Here is a 17,321-nt window from a genome sequence, read left to right on the forward strand (position 1 = left end):
ATTTTTTCTGTAACACTATTTTTATCATATCCAAAGACAATAGACATGTGACAAAAACATTAAATATTGTAACTAATAAAGACACAGTTTTATTTCCGCCCATGGAGAGATGTAGATACATTTTCTTTGTATTCACATACAGAAAACTTTATTCTCTCCACATCTTTTCTAAACATTTCTCTGCAGTTAAAACACAATAGTCATTCTTTGATTATTATATTATTTTTCTATCTTAAAAATGAACAAAAACATTATATATAAAGTATTTATCTCCATAAACAGTATGATTTAAGGTCATTCACGCTGTTTGTAAACAATAAAGGTAAATGCTGTCATCACTCCACTTTGTAGATCACTGCTGGCTCCTCCCAGAAATGATTTGAATGAAACTTCAGTACATGATGAGAGAGTGAACATGTGTTATTTACCCATTGATTGAATTATAGAACAATATGAATCTCTTTCAAGGGTTCAAGTGTCGGTCAGTAAAGATCAATGAGAACACAGATGAGTGTCTACTTGTAGCAACAGAGGAGAGAGACACTCGACACTGACTGCCCTCTAGTGATTCTAGAAAACAAACTGCAACATTGTTCTTCACTCTCATATTACGACCCTCTTAAATTGCACTTCATCCACGGACAATATTGTCTCTTAATTGTGTAGAAATTTATAGTATTTGTGGAGGTTTCATTTCAGCAGCCATATTGTTCTGCTGTCTTTGACGCTTTTATGAACAAGTGATCTTTATTGTGTTTTTTGTTTTTAAAGTTTAGTAATAATATTTCTCAGGAACAGTTTTCAGGACTTTGTATAGTGCAGGAACAAAGGGTAATTTATTATCTAAGATATGTTTGTAATGTAAACATCTAAAAAGTTATAAGATATAAAATATATTTTTTAAATATAATATAAATACTGCAACAAAGAAAATTCATGCTTGGGCTCTCCCAGCCCAAAAGATGTTTACTGCAGGATTTTGTGCAGCTGCTCAACCAGCTCCAGTCACTGTGAGTCTCGAGCACAATAATAAACAGCAGAATCTTCAGTCTTCAGACTGCTCATCTGCAGATACAGCTGCTGTCTGCTGTTGTCTCTGGAGATGGTAAACCGGCCCTGAACTGACTGAGAGTAGTAAGTGCTGCCACCACCACTGATAGCAGAGATCCACTCCAGTCCTTTTCCAGGAGCCTGTCTGATCCAGTGCATACTATAGCTGCTGAATGTGAATCCAGATGTTGTACATGTTAATCTGTGAGATTCTCCAGGACTTTTAAGGGCTGGTTCAGATTCTGTCAGTGTCTGACCATCAACACCTGTCAAAATAAAAATATGCGTGTCACACGTTACATTGGTAGCACAAATGAAAATATGTCAAATCATCATCAGTGAAAGTCTTCACCTGCCCAGCAGAAAGTTAGAAGCAGCAGTCCTGTCCTGTAGTCCATCATGTTGAACTGTGTGTCCACTGTTCTCTGTCCTCCTCTCTGCAGTCACATAAGTAGAGGTGGAAGATCTCTGAGTTTTGCATTGACTCCTCCTCACAAGAAGGAGTGACCCAGATCACACCTGCTAACTTTGCTTTATTTCTCCATCACTTGTGGAATTCAGAGGAGAGATTGAACAATGTCGTCTTCTCAGTCTCTCCTTAAATCTTATTTATATATTATGGCTTTCTCTTTACTGACCATATTTTCTTGCATGTTTCTTTTTTCAAGAATCTTCTCATTGCATCTCTTATAACTTTGATTTTTTTTCTTTTTTCTCCCCATGTTTTTATTAATGATATTACCGAGGTCACACGGTGACATTGTTATGTAAATCTGTGTGTCTTCCACATTAATATGTTAAGATATGTAAACTTGGTAGTGGGAGCACACAGAGGCCCGAGAAATGACATCTGGTGAACTTTACGTCATTTTGATCACACAATTGTGGAATTAGCCAACTTACTAACACAAAACACTGTAAGATAATATTATTATTATTTCTAACAATCTTGTAAAATTCATGTTTTATTCTTCACAATCCGTATAACACAGAGAAAGACAAACACATTACAACATTACACAGTCTTAATAAAACTGAGACTCAAACACAAGCTGGAAGTCAAAAACCACAAAATCATCTGCTGTTGTCTTTTTAGTTTTTGTAGTGGCATATGTGGCATGAGTGGCATTAGTGGCATGAGTGGCATGAGTGGCATGAGTGGCATTAGTGGCATTAGTGGCATGAGTGGCATTAGTGGCATGAGTGGCATGAGTGGCATTAGTGGCATGAGTGGCATGACTGGCATTAGTGGCATTAGTGGCATGAGTGGCATTAGTGCCATTGTCATTCTGCTCTCACTGCCGTCATATTTAAGGTCCATTTTTGAACATGTTAGTATTACTAATATACTTACAGTATACAAACACATAAGTGTCTTAAGATCAGCTGTTGTGCTTCAGTTCGGAGTCTGGAATCAACTAATTCATTTTATTAGGATTTATTATTGCAAAAACATCTGTTGTGTAATTAACATCTGGATCTTTTTCAATGTCCTCTTTGATTAGTGTTGCACTGGGTCTTTGTCAAAGTCCTGATTTCATATTAAATATTCATTTCAAAACAAAACAACATACCTGAAATGTATATTTGAATAGTTTATTAATGAATGTAAATTCAACCAATTAAAATGATGTATTTCTATTTTTGATTTCAATTGTTTTATTTATGTATTTATTTAGATCCATTTGATGAGTGTTAGTGGAGCATTTGATCTTAATGTCCTTGAGATGTATGTTATATTTGTGGACATGTTAATGGTGGATAATGAAAACACTTTATATCAGCATTGCAATAAATGTACTAAAGACTATATTTAATGTTCTCAGTCGTCTCTGGAGATGGTGAATCTACCCTGGACTGACTGGGAGTAATAGATAGGAGAACTAGATGTGTGTATTAAAGCAATACACTCCAGTGTTTTTCCAGGAGTCTGTCTGATCCAGTTCATAGGGTAGCTGCTTAATGAGAATCCAGATGTTGTGCAGGTGAGTCTTTGGGATTCTCCAGGTTTTCTAACTGCAGGTTCAGACTCTGTTTTGGTCTGACCTTCAGCACCGAAGAAACAAACAGAGCAACCACCAACAGTGTTCGCTTTCTGTAAGCCATGTTCACACTGTGCTGATGTTTCAAATGCTTGAATCTTAAATATGAAGTAAACTGGATCCCTGTGGGAATTATGTTTACAGTAAGCTCCTCCTACTTCCCATTCTGCTTATAAAGTCACATTCAAGGCCATGAACACAGCAGAATACACAATAAAACATAATTTAAACAAGCAGCAAATAGAGATTTAAGACATCTGTACCTGCATGACTACAAAGAACTGCTGAGTAAATTATTTTATTTTTATTATTCTATTTCAGCGAAAGGATGGAGCTGATTATTTCTTTGAAAACATGATTTAAATAAGTTGCATAATGGATTAACTTCTGTTTGTTTTCTTTTAGTGATTGTTAACATTTAAAACAGTTTAATTCAGAAATAAAACAAATTGTCAAAAGATTTGTCTGATTATAATTCTAAGTTTTTGTTGTATGTTTTTGTTAGTTTCTTTATTTTGTTACTACAAACACGAGTGAAGTGAAAGCAAGATAAAATAAATAAATATGAAAATAAAGACTTTTCAAGGTTTCAGTATTCAAATTGTGACAGTTTGTAGCCACAGAGAAACTTGGAGGCTTGAGAGGAAGTTAACTACTTAGGAACTGAAACCTGTCTGACGATATGCAAAAGAAACTAATTGCTGCAAACTAAAGAAGTAAAAAGACTTGTGAATCTCTGGTTGGACAAATTAGCAGAACCGTTTAAATACACAAATGCTGTTTATTATTCATCTGAGGAGGCGTTTTAATGAAGCTTTGTTCTTGAATAAGCAAGATGCCTATTTAGTAACATGATTTCTACTTTCTTATCGCTGTTTAGAATTATTTCTCTTGTCTCATAAAGTGTTCGGTGTAATCTTCTTGTGTAATTACTCGTCGCTGCTGAATGTGAATCCAGATGTTGTACAGGTCAATCTGTGAGATTCTCCAGACCTTTTAATCACTGGTTCAGATTCTGACCATCAACAGCTGTTCAAATATAAAAAGGAATTCAACATTCATTTAATTGGTATACAATTAATAAACATGTTGAATACAGATCAGTGAAACTCTGTATCTGCCCAGAAGATTGTTAACAGCAGCAGTACTATACGTGTGAAAGCCCTTGTCTGCCCTCTGGAGGTTTAAAACAGGAACGGTAGCTACTTTCAACATTCAATAAAAGTTCCTCACTTGTGACAAATATATAGAGATGTATTTGTTACTGAAGCCCTGTGCGTGTTGCCTGTTTCCTTGGCTTTCACCCAATGCATGATGGGATACACTCAAGTGTTGATGGTGAACACAGAAAAACAGGAAACGTTTTTGTTAAGATTTAATTCTGAAACAGGAAAATGTGTGAACATATAATTTCAACTTGTAATGGGTAACTTTTAAATAATAATAATATTAATACCTTTTATTTAGAGGCGCCTTTCAGGATACCCAAAGTCGCCTTACAGTGCATTTAAAAGTTAAAACAGCTAAAACAAAGACGGAAAATAAATTAGTCACACCGACATAGATAAAACAGGCAAGACAAGAGTGTGGAGTGACGGAGTGAAAGGAGGATCTGTGATAACAAGTTCATTGTGTTTTACAGTGAGTAGGCCGGTTTAAACAGGTGGGTTTTGAGGTTGGATTTGAAAGTCGTAATGGAGTCAGACTGTTTGATGTGTGGAGGCAGAGAATTCCAGAGCCTGGGCGCGGTGCAGCTAAAAGCCCTGGCTCCCCTGGTGCTGAGGTGGGGACAGTCAGGAGTCCGGCTGAGGATGAGCGCAGGGAGCGGGAGGGGGAGTATTCCTGGAGGAGGTTTGAGAGATAGGTGTGGGCGAGGTTGTTGAGGGCTTTGCATGTGAGCAGAAGGTTTTTGTAATCAATCTGGTGCTGAACAGTACCTACAGACATTTAAACAGCTCATCAGTTACTGTAATTCAGCCAAATTGTCATTGTACCAGGAGGTTTGTCGAAAAAACATTTATTGTTCTTACCTGCAGAGTTAATCGACAGGATGAGAAAAACCACCAAATAATCAGGTGTGAACATTGTAGAAGCCCGTTGTCTGTCCAGTGTACAGTCTGTCCGTCACTCTGCAACACATATGTAGCGATGGAAGAGGTCAGAGTTTTGCATAGACTCCTCCTCCTCAAAGAGAAACACAGCAAGTCCTGATACAATATGATTTATACCATTCTTTAATACGATTATAATCATTTTAAAATGATGAAGTCATTCAAGTTATTCAACCGTAACGTTTATTTATACCCAAGTCAGGTGTCAACATTCATCATCCAAGCATCCATAAATGTCCACATATATTCTCATTACCTGCTGTTAAAAAATCAATAATGGGAACATTATCATCCATTGTTGTGGAAAAGCACATGTTAAATGTAACCCTACCCGCACAGTAATACACAGCAGAGTCCTCTGGCTTTAAGTTGGACAGTCTCAGATGCACCAAGCTGTTGCGATCATCTCTACACATCCTTGCACACTGCCGGCATAACTATTTCTACTCGCAGAAGTGTAGCCACTCCCTATCCATTCCAGTGCTTTTCCTGCAGGTTGTCTGATCCAGTTCATAACACAGCAGCTAAATGTGAAGCCAGATCCCCGGCAGGAGAGACTGAGAGTCTCTCCAGGCTTCTTCACTACTGAACTGGAAGGAATGGACTCCATACTCTGACCTGTACAACCCGATGAGATGAAAGGAGAGAGGAACCACAGAAGAAAGTGAGACAGTCATCTGGGAAGTTCTTTAAAAAAGTTTATTTAAAAACTGTTCAGTCACCTCAGTGAGGTGGATTACTGCGAAGACAATAATTTGTCAGAAAGGAAGACAGTTTTTCCTCTGAGAAGTGGAAGTGTAATGGTACGATCAAGACAGAAGGGAGGTGGGACTCAATTGCACGACAGAGGCAGATAAGTGTTGAATGGAAATGGTCTTTACTGAACTTTGCAGTTGCTATGGTACACACATAGACATTTGAACATACAAAGTATCAAGGGGTAATCCAGGAGCAGAGTCGGGTCACGGAAACAGGTTTGGTACACGGGCAGATACTCAGCGTAACAGCACAGCAGACAAGGATCAGGCAAGGGCAGAATCGAGTCACAGAAACAAGGTCGAAGAAGCCGGGGAATCAAACACTTGGGAAACAGGAAGACTGGACTAATGCTGGAACTCTTGACATCGAAGTACGAAGACGAACTGGCAACGAGACAAACAAAACAGACTCTATATACACACCAAGAAGTGAGAGGGAACGAGACACAGGTGAGGACACTAACGAACAGATTGGGAACACCTGGGGGTAAGAAGTAGAAACAACAGAGAACAGGTAATTAACAAAATAAAACAGGAAGTACAAACACAACACAAAACATCTAACGAACTTGTCCGTGTAGACCAGGGGTCGGCAACCTTTACCACTCAAAGAGCCATTTGGACCCGTTTCCCACAGTAAAGAAAACACTGGGAGCCACAAAACCCTTTTGACATTTAAAATGAAATAACACTGCATATAACGTTTTTTTTGCCTTTATGCTATGTATAAACAAACTATAATGTGTTGCATTTATGAAATCAATGAACGACTGCAGAGAAAACAAAATTACATTTCTGCATGCAACAAAACATTTTGAGCTCCGAAAAAAAGACGTTGACGTTGGGTTGAAGGTTACTTTCAAGTAAAATACTCTGTCTATTTGAGTCCTTCTTGTATTTATGAAAAAAAAACGCTGAACTTAAATTATCCACCGTCAGCAAACCAAAAATGCCGTCCTCTCTCTGTGTGCCGTCATCCTTTTACTGGCGCGTGCAGTCAGCTCTCATGCTTCTCATTACATATTAAGCATACTGGTAAACCAGTCTCGTCAGCAGTGAAAGCAAATGAATCTGTCCATTGAACGTTCTGTTTTCTTCAGACACTTTTCTCTTCTTAGAATTCTCCATAGTTGTCCTACCTGGGATTCGAAAAGTTCAAGAAATCGCGCGCTGGCGGGTGTCGCACATAGGCGGTTGTGACGCATAGTAACAGCGTAACAGCGACATAACATTTTTTAACACGTTTTATTTAGATGTTACAAGATCACCATAATCTTCAAATTTAGAATTACATTTTAAAAACGAACAAACTAAAATAAAATACATTTTAATTAAATAATCATCTTTATTTATTTTCAAAAGCCACAGGGAGCCGCATCAGACAGATGAAAGAGCCGCATGCGGCTCCGGAGCCGCGGGTTGCCGACCCCTGGTGTAGACGTTCCCCCCCTCGAAGAACCGGGGGGGGGGGGGGGGGGGGGTTTGGTTGTGGGAACCAAATTACTCTCCTTCACAGGTTTTATTATAGACACATGAAAGGTGGGTGTACTCTCATGGACCGTGGTAATTGCAGTCTCACGGCTACAGGGTTGCTGACCCTGGAAAACGGGAACGGGCCCACAAACCGTGGAGCCAATTTGCGAGACTCCACCCGTAGAGGAAGGTCCTTGGTGAACAACCACACCCTCTGTCCTGGAGCATAACTGGGTGCAGGGATTCTCCTCTTATCAGCTGCCCTTTTATAGATGGCGGAGGTGCGGAGGAGAGCTTGTCTTGCCCGACTCCATATCCGACGACGAACCATAGCTTGGGCTGACGGAACACTGGTCTCCAACTCCTGGTCCGGAAACAGAGGTGGCTGATACCCATATACGCACACTGGAAAGGGGACAAACCAGAAGAAGAGACAGGTAAGGTATTATGGGCATACTCAACCCAGATTAGGTGCTTGCTCCAGGTTGTGGGGTTCTGGGAGATGAGACACCGTAGACAAGTCTCTAACTCCTGGTTCATCCTCTCAGACTGTCCGTTCGACTGGGGATGGTACCCAGATGTAAGGCTAACCTTGGCTCCCAAAAGTTCACAAAAATCTTTCCAAAAACGAGACAAATTGAGGACCCCGATCGGAAACCACATCCCTCGGGAACCCATGGATCCGGAACACCTGAGAGAGAAGTACCTCCGCCGTCTCTTTCGCCGACGGAAGTTTGGGCAATGCAATGAAATGTGCCATTTTACTGAACCTGTCAACCACGGTTAGGATAGTGGATTGTCCCTCTGAAATGGGTAGTCCAGTGACGAAATCCATAGAAATCTCTGTCCAAGGACGATGTGGCACTTGAAGGGGTCGTAGAAGACCCGATGGCGGTTGACATGAAGACTTGTTGCGTGCACACACCGGACAGGCAGCCACATACTCCCTGACCGCCCTCTCCATGGACGGCCACCAGAACCACTGCCGAATGACGAACAAGGTCTTCCTAACCCCGGGATGACAGGAAACGAAGGATGTATGGGCCCAATGAATCACCTGTGGGCACAACTGCTCTGGCACAAATAGACGATTATCAGGACCCCCCTCAGGAATCTGAATGTCTATATTGGCCTTTCTTACCTTCTCCTCGATTGCCCAGGTTACCGCTCCCACAACACGAGAAGGCGGCATCACGAATGAAGGGAGTCTGGGGGTCGGATTGGGATCAAAAAGGCAGGATAGTGCATCCGCCTTAATGTTCTTAGACCCCGGCCGATAGGTTAGTGTGAACTTGAAGCGGGTGAAAAACAAAGCCCATCGGGCTTGCCGGGAATTCAGTCTCTTCACCGACTGAATGTACTGCAAGTTCTTGTGGTCCGTGAGAACCAGGAACGGCTGCTCTGCTGCTTCCAGCCAGTGTCGCCACTCCTCGAGCGCCACCTTAATGGCAAGTAACTCCCTGTTGCCGACATCGTAATTTCTTTCTGCTGGTGACAGCTTCTTGGACAAAAATGCACATGGGTGCAATTTATTGTCCGAAACAGATCGTTGGGACAGAACTGTTCCCACCCCCACATCTGACGCGTCCACCTCCACCACAAACTGTCTCTGGGGATCTGGCAAGGTCAGGATGGGAGCGGAAATTAAGCTTGTCTTCAGTCATTGAAATGCCTTCTCAGCCCCCTCATTCCAACAGAACTTGACAGAAAGTGAGGTCAAGGCGTGTAGAGGCGCTACGACAGTGCTGTAATTCCTAATGAATCTTCGATAAAAGTTTGATAACCCCAGGAACCTTTGCACCAGCTTCCGACTGGTGGGGGTAGGCCACTGAGTGACCGCACTGACCTTCGCCTCATCCATTCGAATGCTATCCTCAGCGATGATAAATCCCAGAAACTAAAGAGTCTTGACGTGGAACTCACATTTCTCCGCCTTGACAAACAGCAGGTTGTGGAGAAGGCGTCGTAACACTTGACCGACGTGCTGTATGTGGGTCTCCTCATCTGGTGAAAAAATGAGGCTGTCATCCAGATACATGAACACAAATCGATTAAGCATATCCCAGAGAACGTCATTAACCAGGGCCTGGAACACCGCTGGCGCGTTGGTCAGTCCAAAAGGCATTACAAGGTATTCGTAGTGTCCACTGGGAGTATTGAATGCGGTCTTCCACTCATCCCCCTCCCTTATCCTCACCAAATGATACGCGTTGCATAGGTCCAGTGTGGTGAATATCTTGGCCCCTTGTAACAGCTCAAATGCCGAAGAAATAAGTGGAAGGGGATACCGATTCTTCACAGTGATTTTGTTCGAACCTCGATAGTCAATACAGGGTCCTAGGGACTTGTCCTTCTCCACGAAAAAGAATCCCGCACCAGCGGGTGAAGACAAAGGACGAATAATCCCAGCTTTCAAGGCTCCCTCGATGTCCTCCCTCATAGTCTCTCTCTGGCGCAGACAGGGAATACAAATGACCCTTTGGAGTTGCAGCGCCCGGAAGTAGGTCAACCGGGCAGTCATACTCTCGGTGAGGTGGCAGAGCCGTGGCCCGGGTCTTACTGAAGACCTCTTTAAGCCCCAATAGCACGCTGGAACCTTGGGCAAATCTGGAAAGTCCCTCTCCAGACTTCCACTGGGTCTTTTGTCCAAAGTAGTCATTCCCAGACCTCGTTCCTTGCAGCCTGGAAAACACGTGGTTGAACACCTCTGGTGCCATCCCAATACCTCTCCTCCGGCCCAGTCCATGTGAGGGTTGTGCTGGACTAGCCACGGATACCCCAGAATTATCGGGTGTGTGTGATCTTCAAACACATGGAACTCAATCTGTTCCGAATGTCCATTAGCCATAATCTGTTGCACAGGTTGAGTGATATGGGAAACTCAACACAGTACTCTGTCGTCCAGAGCCTTGGCTTCCAACACCTCGGGTAATGAGTGCAAATCCAAACCCAACCTCTTAGCCATTACCCCATCCATAAAACTCTCGTCTGCTCCGGAATCGATCAGCACAGGATGAATCATGGTCTCTGACGACGAGATGAGCGTGGCAGATGTCAGCGCTTGAGAGGGTCCTCCAGAAACTGCTCGGCTCACCAGTGCCCTCTTTACTGGTGAGCCTTGGCCTTTTACTGGACATCTATTAACAAAATGTCCAAACTCAGCACAATAGATGCAGCGACCCTCTCTCATCCGGTGCTGTCTCTCCACATGAGACACTCTGGTGCGGCCAAACTGCATCTCCTCGTCTGGTGAGGTTACTGTCGCCGAATAAGGTGGTCTCTGAATCCAAGAATACCCCGGGCCTTGGGCGAAAGTGTGACCGGAACCACCCCGTCCCTCGTATCTGTGAGCTGCGACCGTCGATAGTTCTCGTTCTCTCTCCCGGAATCGGTTGTCGATTCGGATGCACTGGGCAATAACAGAGTCCAGACCTGTGGGCAATTCCAATGGTGCTAGCTCATCATTGATATGATCCGAGTGTCCACTCCTGAATGCGTCGAACAACGCCTGCTCATTCCATCCACTGTCGGCCGCCAATGTCCGGAATTCCACAGCATAGTCCGAAGTCCGCCGGTTCCCCTGTCGAATACTGGTGAGTGCATGGGCTGCCTCTCGACCCGGAGACGTGTGGTCGAAGATCTTCCTTAGAGTCTCTGTGAAGGATCCTAAGGATTGACAAATTGGTACCTCCCTGGCCCATTCTGCCGTATCCCATCCTGACAGGTAATAAATCACATACGCCACCTTGGAACGCTCAGTTGGAAAAGAAGCAGCTTGTAATTCAAAATGTAAATAACATTGGGTTAAGAACGTTCTGCAATTCTCCAAATCTCCGGAGAAGCATTCGGGTCTGGAGAGAGGAATCATTGGCAGGGGAGTAGCCGTGGTGACGGGAGGGGTGACCGCCGCACCATGACCGGTAGCGGCCTGGCCATCGCAGAACATAGTGACTGGACGCATGTCCCCAGCTTTTGGAGCTGCTTGGCCAGCTGGTCCACCTATGTCGCTCTGGAATGCCGTCTGATTGTCTGTCAGAGACCTCACTCCGACGCACAAGGATGACAGCTGCTCATCCAGATTGTGGAGACGAATGCCTTGAGCACTGAGCACCGTCTTAACCTTCTGAGTCGGCTGAGTCCATATCTTTGGCCAGTTTGTACTGTAACGGTACGATCAAGACAGAAGGGAGGTGGGACTCAATTGCATGACACAGAGACAGATAAGTGATGAATGGAAATGGTCTTTACTGAAAACTTTGCAGTTGCTATGGTACACGCATAGACATTTGAACATACAAAGTATCAAGGGGTAATCCAGGAGCAGAGTCGGGTCACGGAAACAGGTTTGGTACAAGGGCAGATACTCAGCGTAACAGCACAGCAGACAAGGATCAGGCAAGGGCAGAATCGAGTCACGGAAACAAGGTCGAGGACGCCGGGGAATCAAACGCTTGGGAAATAGGAAGACGGGACTAATGCTGGAACTCTTGACATCGAAGTACGAAGACGAACTGGCAGCAAGAGACAAACAAAACAGACTCTATATACACACCAAGAAGTGAGAGGGAACGAGACACAGATGAGGACACTAACGAACAGATTGGGAACACCTGGGGGTAGGAAGTAGAAACAACAGAGAACAGGTAATTAACAAAATAAAACAGGAAGTACAAACACAACACAAAACATCTAACGAACAGGCCGAGACCTAATAGGAAGTTTGTCTTATTGCAGTATCATTTATTCATTCAGCTTTCATTTCAATGTCTCACAGGCACAATAATAAACAGAAGCTCCTGCAGTCTGCCAGCTGTTTATCTTGAAATCTAGTTGAGATGGTGAACTACATAAATGAACACATGAAGCTGAAGTCACTGCTGATCCAGCTCATAAAATGTTGTGTGTTGTGTTGAGGAGGGAGAAACATGACACTAACTGCTTTATAGTGTTTTTATAATGGGAACATTAATGTAGCCGAAATGTGTACATGAAGTATTTATTTTATCCATGCCTGGGCAAAGATTTCAGCAGATGTTTTTTCTGTCCTTAGCTGTTTTGTGAGGAAGTGATTGTTAAAGTAAGACGTATTTTTTAATTAATATGATAAATGATGATTGTTGTTTGTTGATAATAATGTTTCTCAGAGCCGGTTTTCATCATTGTATTAAAAACTACAACAATTTATAATGAAAATGTAATTCTTCCTTGTTCTATACCAGCACAGTAATGACGAGAGCAGGATTATTGCTATTTCCAAGTATTTCATTAATAAAAAAAATTAAAAAAGAGTTGATGTTAAATTCAGTTAAAAACATTTTAGGAACAATCAGTATATCAAAGAAATGAGAAACTGAGACAAGTTAATGTTCTCAGTGGTGGTGTTAAATACAGGAAGTAGTTTTTGTATGAGTCTCCTGTCACTGTCTCTCATTGTGTGTGTCTGGCACAGTAATACACTGCTGTGTCCTCGGTCTTCAGACTGTTCATCTGCAGATAGACTTTACTGCTGGAGTCGTCTCTAGAGATGGTGAATCTACCCTGGACTGACTGGGAGTAATAGATAGAAGTACTGCCTGTGTGTATAAAAGCAATCCACTCCAGTCCTTTTCCAGGAGCCTGTCTGACCCAGTTCATAGGGTAGCTGCTTAATGTGAATCCAGATGTTGTACATGTTAATCTGTGAGATTCTCCAGGCCTTTTAACTGCTGGTTCAGATTCTGTCAGAGTCTGACCATCAACACCTGTCAAAATAAAAATATACGTGTCACACATTACATTGGTAGCACAAATGAAAATATGTCAAATCATCATCAGTGAAAGTCTTCACCTGCCCAGCAGAAAGTTAGAAGTAGCAGTCCTGTCCTGTAGTCCATCATGTTGAACTATGTGTCCACTGTTCTCTGTCCTCCTCTCTGCAGTCACATAAGTAGAGGTGGAAGATCTCTGAGATTTGCATTAACTCCTCCTCATTGGAAGGATACAACAGGTCTGGAAATAGTTCATACAAATGGGGAAGTAATGTCTAAAGATCAACCTTCAAAGTCAGCTGTTTGTCTGGTGTTTTTAAATGTGTGTAGAATATCTATAAGTATTAACACCACAACCACATTTATTCTAATAATACTCAAATGATCATCTTAGTTCAGACGTTTGACACATTAACATACAACATGTATTCAAAGTGTTAAATCATAATTCATCTTGGGATCAAGTGTTTCTCATTAGTCTCTTTGATCATAATGTGCAGACCATGACAACATTCACTATAATATAAATAATCTACAGTTTTATTCTGATCACCAATATCTACTAGCATTTCTGAAACTTACTTTATCATCGTTTCACCACGTTATACCATCAACCAATGTTTTGATATCATTTGGATTGTGCACATTTCATCCAGCCAAGCCTGCTGTCTGATCAAATGTTGTTCAGCTTGTTTCTCTTTTCAAACTGATTTCATATCATTTATGGTTTGTACTTTTGAATATGACGGGTAATATAAGATAAAATCATGCTTTGATATTAGTAGGAACTATCTGTCTCTTACTGTGAAATACACAGAAATCTAATGTGGATTCATTAAAGTGCTTTTGCAGGTGTTGAGAAAACGCAGATGTCATTAAGATCACATTGCTGTTTGTTGTGGAGGTTTTTGTGCAGCTGCTCCACTGTCTTCAGTCACTGTGAGTGTCGAGCACAATAATAATCAGCAGCATCTTCTGCTGTCAGGCTGTTGACCTCGAGGTACTGAGTGCTGCTGGGCACATCTTCGGTCATGATGAAACGGCTTTGAAAGGAGCTGCCATAGTTAGCAGAGTTTGTACCTGTGTTCATCCATCCAACCCACTCCAGAGCTTTCCCTGGCCTCTGACGTATCCAGCTAATATATAGCTTGTCATGCTGAAACCAGATATGATACATGACATCTTCACTGTCTCTCCAGGTCTTTTCACCTCAGAGGGAGACTGGTCCAGTTTGATCTCACTCCAAACTCCTGTAAGTAAAGAAATGTTGCTCATCATCCAACAAACTTGTAAATACCAGGTCGAACATTTAAAGTAGAAGAAAATCAGAATTAGGTTTTCTCACCATGAAAAGTAACTACAAATAATAAACTCCAGATAATTGTCTTTCCCATTGTGTGAGAAACACTGTTCAGTGCTTTCTGATCTGAGAGTTTCAGAAATATATCAAACTGTCCTGGTGTTCTGCAACAAGATGCTGATGGTGTGTTTATAAGAGAGGAAGAGTTTGCATAAACCTGCCTCACAGGTTTAGAAAGGGAGCATGTGACACACATGTCCTTAACTAGAGTATCTCTACGACAGCAGAGGAAACTGTACAATATTAAAGTGTTGGCAACTAATTTCTGGAATGATGGAAAATAATAATAAAAACAAAACAGAAAACATTAAAATGAAATAAAAAATATATTATATTAAATACATAATATATAATGTAGAATTGAAATGAAATGTACATAGAAACATTAAAATACTCAACTCTTCCTCTGTAATCAGTATACAAATATTGCCTCTATACAATCAATGAACTCTACAAACATTATTTTCCATGAACTCGTCAGAGTGCGGTGTGTATTAATGTTCACATGAGCAACATTAACAACAAGGAAGCCAATTTACATACTGATTGATGGTAAATCAGCTGACAGGTTTATTTAAATCATTTAAAATCAAGATGAAAAGTTCAGTTGTGGTTCTTTATTCACACAAAGAGAAGGTGTAACTTGAATCTCTGACAAACACACTTTAGATAAACAAACTTTTTTGTAGTTTGACTCATGAACACCACTGATTCAGTTACTAATGCCTTTACGATTCAGATGTATTTCTTCTTACCTAAAAATGACTTTTTGAGGGTTCGTTTCTACTCTACATATATCACTGGCTTTTAAAAACCAGGATGTTTGCTGAGTGTATTCCATCCCTTCAAAGGGTGAAAGGTTATACATACATATAATTATATATCAGTGATTGTTACAGTAAACAGGGAAACAGTCCTTCCATTAAAAACTCTGAAGTTACAGTGAGCTGGTGTTGGAGTCATTAGTGGTCTGAGGGCTCCTCCTCTGGTGGCTTCATGTTACAAGTGTTCAGGCACTGAGGGGTTTTTGTTCAGCTCTACTGATGGTGTGTGTCACTGTGTGTCTCTGGCACAGTAATACACAGCAGAGTCTTCAGTCTTCAGACTGCTCATCTGCAGATACAGCTGCTGTCTGCTGTTGTCTCTGGAGATGGTAAACCGGCCCTGAACTGACTGAGAGTAGTAAGTGCTGCCACCACCCTCATTAATAGTAGAGATCCACTCCAGTCCTTTTCCAGGAGCCTGTCTGATCCAGTGCATCCAGTAGCTACTAAATGTGAATCCAGATGTTGTACAGGTCAATCTGTGAGATTCTCCAGGCCTTTTAACTGCTGGTTGAGATTCTGTCAGAGTCTGACCATCAACACCTGTCAATACAAACAAGAAAATAGTGACGTGTTGTAAATTGGCAACTTTATGAATCAAGATTCAACCCAATTTTTAGAGATATCTTCACCTGCCCAGCAGAAAGTTAGAAGCAGCAGTCCTGTCCTGTAGTCCATCATGTTGAACTGTGTCTCCACTGTTCTCTGTCCTCCTCTCTGCAGTCACATAAGTAGAGGTGGAAGATCTCTGAGTTTTGCATTGACTCCTCCTCACAAGAAGGAGTGACCCAGATCACACCTGCTAACTTTGCTTTATTTCTCCATCACTTGTGGAATTCAGAGGACAGATTGAACAATGTCGTCTTCTCAGTCTCTTATTTATATATTACGGCTTTCTCTTTACTGACCATATTTTCTTGCGTGTTTCTTTTTTAAAGACTCTTCTCATTGCATCTCTTATAACTTTGATTTTTTTTCTTTTTTCTCCCCATGTTTTTATTACTGATATTACCGAGGTCACATGGTCACATTGTTATGTAAATCTGTGTGTCTTCCACATTAATATGTTAAGATATGTAAACTATGTAGTGGGAGCACACAGAGGCCCGAGAAATGACATCTGGTGAACTTTACGTCATTTTGATCACACAAATGTGTAATTAGCCAACTTACTGACACAAAATACTGTAAGATAATATTATTATTATTATTTCTAACAATATTGTAAAATTCATGTTTTATTCTTCACAATCCGTATAACACAGAGAAAGACAAACACATTACAACATTAAACAGTTTCAATAAAACTGAGACTCAAACACAAGCTGGAAGTCAAAAACCACAAAATCATCTGCTGTTGTCTTTTTAGTTTTAGTAGTGGCATTAGTGGCATTAGTGGCATGAGTGGCATGAGTGGCATTAGTGGCATTAGTGGCATTAGTGGCATTAGTGACTTTAGTGGCATTAGTGGCATTAGTGGCATTAGTGGCATTAGTGGCATTGTCATTCTGCTCTCACTGCCGTCATATTTAAGGTCCATTTTGGAACCTGTTAGTATTACTAATATACTTACAGAATACAAACACCTAAGTGTCTTAAGATCAGCTGTTGTGCTTCAGTTCGGAGTCTGGAATCAACTTATTAATTTTATTAGGATTTATTATTGCAAAAACATCTGTTGTGTAATTAACATCTGGATCTTTTTCAATGTCCTTTTTGATTAGTGTTGCACTGGGTCTTTGTCAAAGTCCTGATTTCATATTAAATATTAATTTCAAAATAAAACAACATACCTGAAATGTATATTTGAATAGTTTATTAATGACAGTAAATTCAAATCATGTATTTCTATTTTTGCTGTAAATTGTTTTATTTATGTATTTATTTTGATCCATTTGATGAGTGTTAGTGGAGCATTTGATCTTAATGAAAACACTTTATATCAGCATTGCAATA

The 17,321-nt window shown here is 41.2% G+C and overlaps 1 protein-coding gene and 3 gene segments (V, D, J or C); all 4 read right to left on the reverse strand.

Moving 5' to 3' along the window:
• Positions 1-1,005: 1,005 nt before the first annotated feature.
• LOC115011796 (Ig heavy chain V region 914-like) lies at positions 1,006-1,468 on the reverse strand. The segment is given in 2 exon segments: positions 1,006-1,316; positions 1,403-1,468. Coding segments are annotated over 2 exon segments (360 nt in total).
• Positions 1,469-7,505: 6,037 nt separating this feature from the next.
• LOC115011797 (uncharacterized) lies at positions 7,506-9,295 on the reverse strand. Its single transcript, XM_029437031.1, has 3 exons — positions 9,281-9,295; positions 8,576-9,043; positions 7,506-8,503 (listed from the first exon to the last, which is right to left on the reverse strand). Exons 1-3 carry the CDS (start codon positions 9,293-9,295, stop codon positions 8,042-8,044), a joined length of 945 nt encoding a protein of 314 aa, XP_029292891.1. The 3' UTR covers positions 7,506-8,041.
• A 3,492-nt stretch (positions 9,296-12,787) lies between these two features.
• LOC115012123 (immunoglobulin heavy variable 3-21-like) lies at positions 12,788-13,343 on the reverse strand. The segment is given in 2 exon segments: positions 12,788-13,175; positions 13,262-13,343. Coding segments are annotated over 2 exon segments (363 nt in total).
• Positions 13,344-15,143: 1,800 nt separating this feature from the next.
• Positions 15,144-16,062, reverse strand: LOC115012121 (Ig heavy chain V region 6.96-like). The segment is given in 2 exon segments: positions 15,144-15,908; positions 15,998-16,062. Coding segments are annotated over 2 exon segments (363 nt in total).
• Between the last annotated feature and the right edge of the window lie 1,259 nt (positions 16,063-17,321).

The sequence above is a fragment of the Cottoperca gobio genome, chromosome 8 (genome assembly GCF_900634415.1).
Source record: "Cottoperca gobio chromosome 8, fCotGob3.1, whole genome shotgun sequence".
NCBI lineage: Eukaryota > Metazoa > Chordata > Actinopteri > Perciformes > Bovichtidae > Cottoperca > Cottoperca gobio.

Coding starts and splice junctions, on each gene's coding strand:
- LOC115011797 (XM_029437031.1), bottom strand. Junction 8,504..8,575: donor CCTGGGCAATCGAGGAGAAG/GTAAGAAAGGCC, acceptor GTGCCAGAGCAG/TTGTGCCCACAGGTGATTCA.